At 34.3% G+C, this 6,228-nt stretch overlaps 1 protein-coding gene across 1 annotated transcript; it reads right to left on the reverse strand.

The window, feature by feature from the left end:
* Positions 1–538: 538 nt before the first annotated feature.
* Positions 539–3,873, reverse strand: LOC138873586 (uncharacterized). The gene is made up of 11 exons (XM_070152058.1): positions 3,655–3,873; positions 3,345–3,550; positions 2,879–3,209; positions 2,728–2,784; positions 2,429–2,608; positions 2,179–2,256; positions 1,982–2,104; positions 1,701–1,897; positions 1,278–1,637; positions 1,031–1,154; positions 539–802 (listed from the first exon to the last, which is right to left on the reverse strand). The coding sequence occupies exons 1-11, from the start codon at positions 3,871–3,873 to the stop codon at positions 539–541; spliced, it is 2,139 nt and encodes a 712-aa protein (XP_070008159.1).
* Positions 3,874–6,228: the final 2,355 nt, after the last annotated feature.

Below are 6,228 nucleotides of genomic sequence, written 5' to 3' on the forward strand. Positions count from 1 at the left end.
ACTTTTTCTGCTTCCGCGACTTATTCTGTCGACCAATAATCTCATCATCACTTTGCGTGTTTAGTTCCATCTTCTTTCTAGAATAATCCCACAAGAGAACACCAAATCTGCGCCGGTGTGCATAGGCATTGAATTTTTTAGGAGGCGTCTTGCCCTCAATGAAATACTCGGCAAATGATGTCGCAAATACACCGCAATCACTGCAAAAATAAAAAGAACAACAACTATCAAACAGCAGAATCTAAAAACAAGACAGATTGTGTTGAAAGAAATTCATACGCTTCGACTTGTTGAGGCAATCCTTCGACCAGATTTACATCAAATGGGGCAATCAAGTCTTTTGATTTGTAGACACCAGTGCACCAATTGATATCTTTTTTGTTTAAATAGAAATGCGTGTGCACAAAAAATGAGGCAGCAACACAGAATACTTGGCCATGGTCTTATGAACTTTGGCTTGATGAGCAGCTCCACCGCGCATAGAGTCATACACATAAATGCACCTATCCTTGAAAGACATTTCAGCCATTATCCAATGTCATTGTTCTGCAACATTAATTGGCATTAAGACATGCTCGACAGTGTGCCATGGAACATTGACATCCAAGACAAACCCCTGAATATACTCTGCAATAACATGTTTCGGAGTGCACACATCATTGTCTCCATCTGTATCAATAAACACCTGCCACAAATCATTAATTTTCTCGTCGAAGTACCAATCTGTGGTGGTGAATGTTACAGGTAGGTCTTTGTCATACTTCCCCTTCTTCCTCAGATAATAGAACAAAACATCAATGTGCTGAAACAAAACATAACAAATAACTAATCACTAAAGGCTCGTAAGCTTTAAGCAGCTATGGTTTTTCAAACCAAAATCACAGAAAACAAAGGAAAATGAATACTCACTGCTATCTCTTGTGCCAGGAAATAGCAATTAATAATCTGTTCTAACTTAAGAGGACTGAGTGTTCATGTGTACACTGGCTAAAATTTTAAAAAAATACTGCAAAAGTAAATTCTTACATACCGAGTCATCCAAGGGCTGACCATTATATGCCAAAGTGTAAAACCATTTTTTGTCTTCAACATGAAATACACCAAGATCATAAGCAGGATTGAGTTCACTAACATGATTCGGGTAAATTTCATTCCTGGTAACATATATACACAAAAGAGTACAGTGATTTAATATAAAATAATGCTATAAGTGACAATATATTAAAATATAAAACTGAAAAAAAACTCGGAAGTTGGAAACATAATTCTTTATGGACTTCCCTTCTTTGATCCACACAACAAATACATTCAACAAAGAGCTATTAACGCTAGTTCCGATTTTGCTTTGAAAAGGATGCTTAATAGCATAAATTTGCTTTTTTCCTTTCGCTACAACAACACCAGTACTGGAACCTGAATCAAACATAGTAATGAACGGAGACTGCAGGGCTTTTGCAGGACATCTCTTTCTTTTTTCCATTTGTGGCGATACTTCAGGAAGTAATTCAGGATTGTACAGAACCATCTCCCCTGCCGCCTCATCAACACTTGCAGTCGCACAAACAACACCAGTCCGAGATTCAGGAACCTTTTGTTTCTCAGATTCTTCCTCTGTCTCCCCTGCCGCCGCATCAACACTTGCAGTCGCACAAACAGCACCAGTCCAGGATTCAGGAACCTTTTGTTTCTCAGATTCTTACTCCGTCTCCCTTGCCACCGCATCTGCAATCTCACCATTAACGCCAACATGTGCTACATCTGGTGTGAAAGTTACTTTAGCAACAAACATGTCAACTTTCACACTAGAAGGTCCTTCCATATTATTGACACCTAACTGATCTGCTACACTAGTATCTCTTTGAGAATGTGGAACATCTTTGCCTTCACTTCCACCGACCTATTTTTTTTAAAAAAGAATCGAATTATCAAAAACAGCAAAGAAAAGAAAAGGAAAAAGTGCAGAATGCACAACTAAACACACCTGACAACCATCCATTTCAACATCTTCATTGCTACCAAACTCCATATTGCTCACAAAATCATTATTGTCTTGAATGGTGTCTTCCTCTGGATGTGCACCATATTTGACTTCGCTTGCACCAAGCTATTTTTAAAAAAAGGATATAGTAAGTTAACTAAAAAATAAAAAGAAATGCACAACGAAAAAGAAACACATACCTTAGAATTTATCAACTCAAAGAGCTCCTTGAATTTATCAGAAACATATTTCATGAAGGAATTTAACTGCTTATGGAGCTAAAATATGAAACAAATAAGAAAGATAATAGACTTTGAATATACAATTTGAATAATACTCTCAAAAAAATATATAAAAAAGACCAATACATACTTGGTTCACATCAGCTTTCAACTTTTGCAACTCACGGTCATAATCAACAGGTTAGACACCTGGCGCGTTTTTTGGTGCCTTTTTTGGTGGGACAGGCTCCTTAATATATTTCGGGGATGGCGTGACAAAATCATCGCTATCATCAATAGGAAGTTTTTCCCTGTTACGTGATGTCAAATACTTCTGATACTCATCGAAAACTTCAACATGCAAAGTAAATCTTCTTAGCTCTTCAATTGTCGGAGAAATATTTTTAAACTACAAAGGTAACCAAAAGTGATTCAGTCCTAGATGCATCAAACCTGTATGTTTGATGTATCACAATGAATTACAGTGTATTATAAATGTATATCCCATTAAGATATAAAAGATGGTACCTTATTCCCATATACTGTTGAAGAAACCAATAGAGAAGTCCTCATGCGTTGGCCTGTCTGTCATTTCCCAATTCAATATGCGTGGTGTATGATCTCCAACGCGAACATCAAACTTTTGTTCAACTACAGTGAAACATTCATAGAACCACACTTGTAGTGCAAGAAGAAATCCATCAATCCTATAAAACTCAGACTTTCCCCTCAACCTGTCCCTCACCGACTTCATTAAAGCTCGAAACGCAATCTTACCCCATGGAAATGACACATACTCACCACTCTCGACAAGATGAAAATCACGTTTACTTATAAATGTCTTCTGAGCCTGAGTGGACACTAGAAATGTGTTTATGAAATAAATGATTGCAATCTTAACTGCGTCTTCATCAGACTGCCATTTCTTCTTCTCAAAACAATAAATAAGTGACTTCTTTGATACCACTTCAAAACCAGAAAAATAAGTATCCACCAACCTATTGGGTCCACTGAATTTACCCTCAACATGTTCATTACCACAACAGTTTAAACCACTTACAATACCAAATTCTCGAAGACCAAAACGTAAAACTCATTCGTCATTCAATTTCACATAAAATTGATCACACTTATCTTGAACTAACTCCCTAAACATTAAAGAACGAATAAGTTGTGTCTGGATAGAAACTCGAGGTAAATTAAGGAAATAGCCAAAACAGCTTTTCCTAAACATCCGAAGCTGGACATCAGTCAACTTTGATTGTAAAACCGATACAATGTCCACATTAGTGTATGATGACCAATGAGTAACAGGAAACGGCTCACCAACTGGAATATAGAGCTTCCAAGGCTACAAATACATTGCACGAATTAAAAACAAACAAATACAAACTAAATTCAAATTTTAAAAGAAGAGTCAACAATAGAAAAAATTATAACTGAAATTGTATATACCTTACAAACTTTGTCAGGAATTTTAACTTTTTCTGCCTTCTGAACCTTATTTGTTTTTGGGTTGACACCCAAATTCACTTCGTCCTCCACGACACGTTTTCTCTTACCTTGATCAACATCCATTATAACCCTCTTGCTCTTCTTTTTCTCAGATTGTCCAACAATATCCTTTCGAGATTCTAACACTTTAACACTGTCGGAACGATTTTGTCTTCGCATATTTGTTCATCAATCGATTTCTCAACTAAAACCAGGGTTGAATGAGGAAATAAACTCATCAACCTAGTTTCTCTTCTCATGTTGCTCGATTTCTTAATTGAAACCGACTTTGAATAAGGTGATGAACTCATCGAACGAGTTTGTCTTCTCATATTGCTCTGTTTCACAATTGAAACTAGGTTCAACTGCAAAAAATTTTAAAAAAAAATATACGAACAAACGGTTACAGAAATGTGTGAAGAAATTAATACAAAAACTCGACCAAAACTTACAAAATCAGTCGCAAAAGCCTAAAGAAAAGCAACATCGATTCTACAAAACACATGCAATCAGAAAAATATATAAAATAAGAGGTTTTATACTCCAAATTACCTGGAATCAGACGAAAATAACCAAAAATGTATATTGTTTTATCGTCAATTTCAGCAATTTTGGTTGAATTTAGGAAAAAATCGCAGAGAGAGATATAGAGAAAGAGAGAGAGAAAACTCGATGTTGTATATGAAAAGTAACGGCTGCAAAAGTGACATTAATTGAAACTATTTGGGCCAAAAATGACATTTGGGCCTTTTTTAGTATATATTTTGTTTTGGGCTATTTTTTTGTTAGGAAAGTGTGTAGAGTGATATAGCTAGTAATTTTCCGAAAAATATTGGGAAAATGATATTGTATAGTGACTCTCAAAATAATAGCCAAATTTATATATATATATATATATATATATATATATATATATATATATATATATATATATATATATATATATATGCTACTGAATGTAAATAGTTTGTAGCACGTGCTAAAAGTGAAAAAAAAATCAAAAAAATTAGGTGGGTTGGCCACTTTTAACGACTGCTATTAAATATTAGCCAATATTTTAAAAGTTATTAGCATTGAACCATTATTTTAATATGAAAAGATATTTGAGAAAAAAAATACCCCTAGCTAAATAGGAAATAACTCCGGTAACGGCTCCTGGAGTTCGAGCATTTATTTGTCCAAACATCTTCTCATGTAGTTTTGAACTATCGAATTTCAATCCTTATTTTTATTTGTTACATATTATATATACAATTAAAATATTAACATCATTGTTTAACACAGAGAGTATATGTTTATTTTTTTTATAGAAACTATTAACGGCGTATCCAATTTATCTGTCACAAGAAATAGATATGCACCATTTCTCATATGAGAATTCAGCAGTTTTAAGGAGTATATTATTGAAACAACTAGCTCACTCCTCGCCTGAAGTCAAACTGCTAGAGCACCAAAGTCGCCAATCTGGATCAATAATATAATATTCTGGCTAGAAAGTCACTATAATGGTACCGGCGATCATGGTGTCAATGTCGGTGAGAATTTCCTCAATTTGCCTTCACTCGGAGTCATGGGCGGCAACTGTAATGGTACCGGCGATACATGCCATGAAATATAATAGGAAATAAAAAATAAATTTATATAAATTACAAACGTCGACTAAATCTAGGAGCATCCGCGGAAAAACCACCCTGGATCGTTCCTCATAATCCATTTAGTTAATCTCGTTGACAGGCATTTTTGCTAACATAATTTTTGTATTGTATAAGTCACTGCTAATGAAAAATGATGGTTAAATAGTACACCAAAACTTCCTGGTAAAAGCAATGTATAAAGTTTGTAGAACAAATATAACCAAGTACTAATAATAATATTTCAAACCATAAAGGTATTGATATTATCACTTCAAACCAAATTTATACAACATTAACACACATTTAGTATAGACAATGACCAAAAAGGACCATACCATGTTAGCTCTTAACCCAAACTATCTGCTTCTTGTATTTAATTTGTTGATCTTTGCATCACGAAATTCATCGTCATCTGGATTTGATTTTTCCTCTACCCACTCTTAACACCATTATTAACATGTTGGTCTCTCTCTAGAGTCCTCCAAGTAATTTAAATGAAAAATCAGTAGGTTCCTGATTGCTTTCGAAAAGGAAAAATTATTATTAATTACATATTTGCATAACATATTGATGGAAGCTTCCTGAGGAAATCAACAAGGCAAGTTACCTTTTTAGTGATGAATCCTTCTTTCATGATCTTTTATGTGCTTTGATTTTATGCGCCATGTTTGTCTTGAAAAAGAAACTATAAGGATAAAGTTAAGCCTTTATATTAATAAAAATATAATTTTTGATAAAGGGAGGCTTCTCTTATGTCATGCCAATTTGCATCGAAAAAAGAGATTTATCCTCTTCTATAAAGAATCAAAAAATTATTTTTTTGTATATCTAATCAAAGAAAGGTTATAAAACCCAAGAAATACAAAATTTCACTTGGTGGAAGTTATGTGCTCCATAAAGA

Source organism: Nicotiana sylvestris, chromosome 7 (genome assembly GCF_000393655.2).
Source record: "Nicotiana sylvestris chromosome 7, ASM39365v2, whole genome shotgun sequence".
Lineage (NCBI taxonomy): Eukaryota > Viridiplantae > Streptophyta > Magnoliopsida > Solanales > Solanaceae > Nicotiana > Nicotiana sylvestris.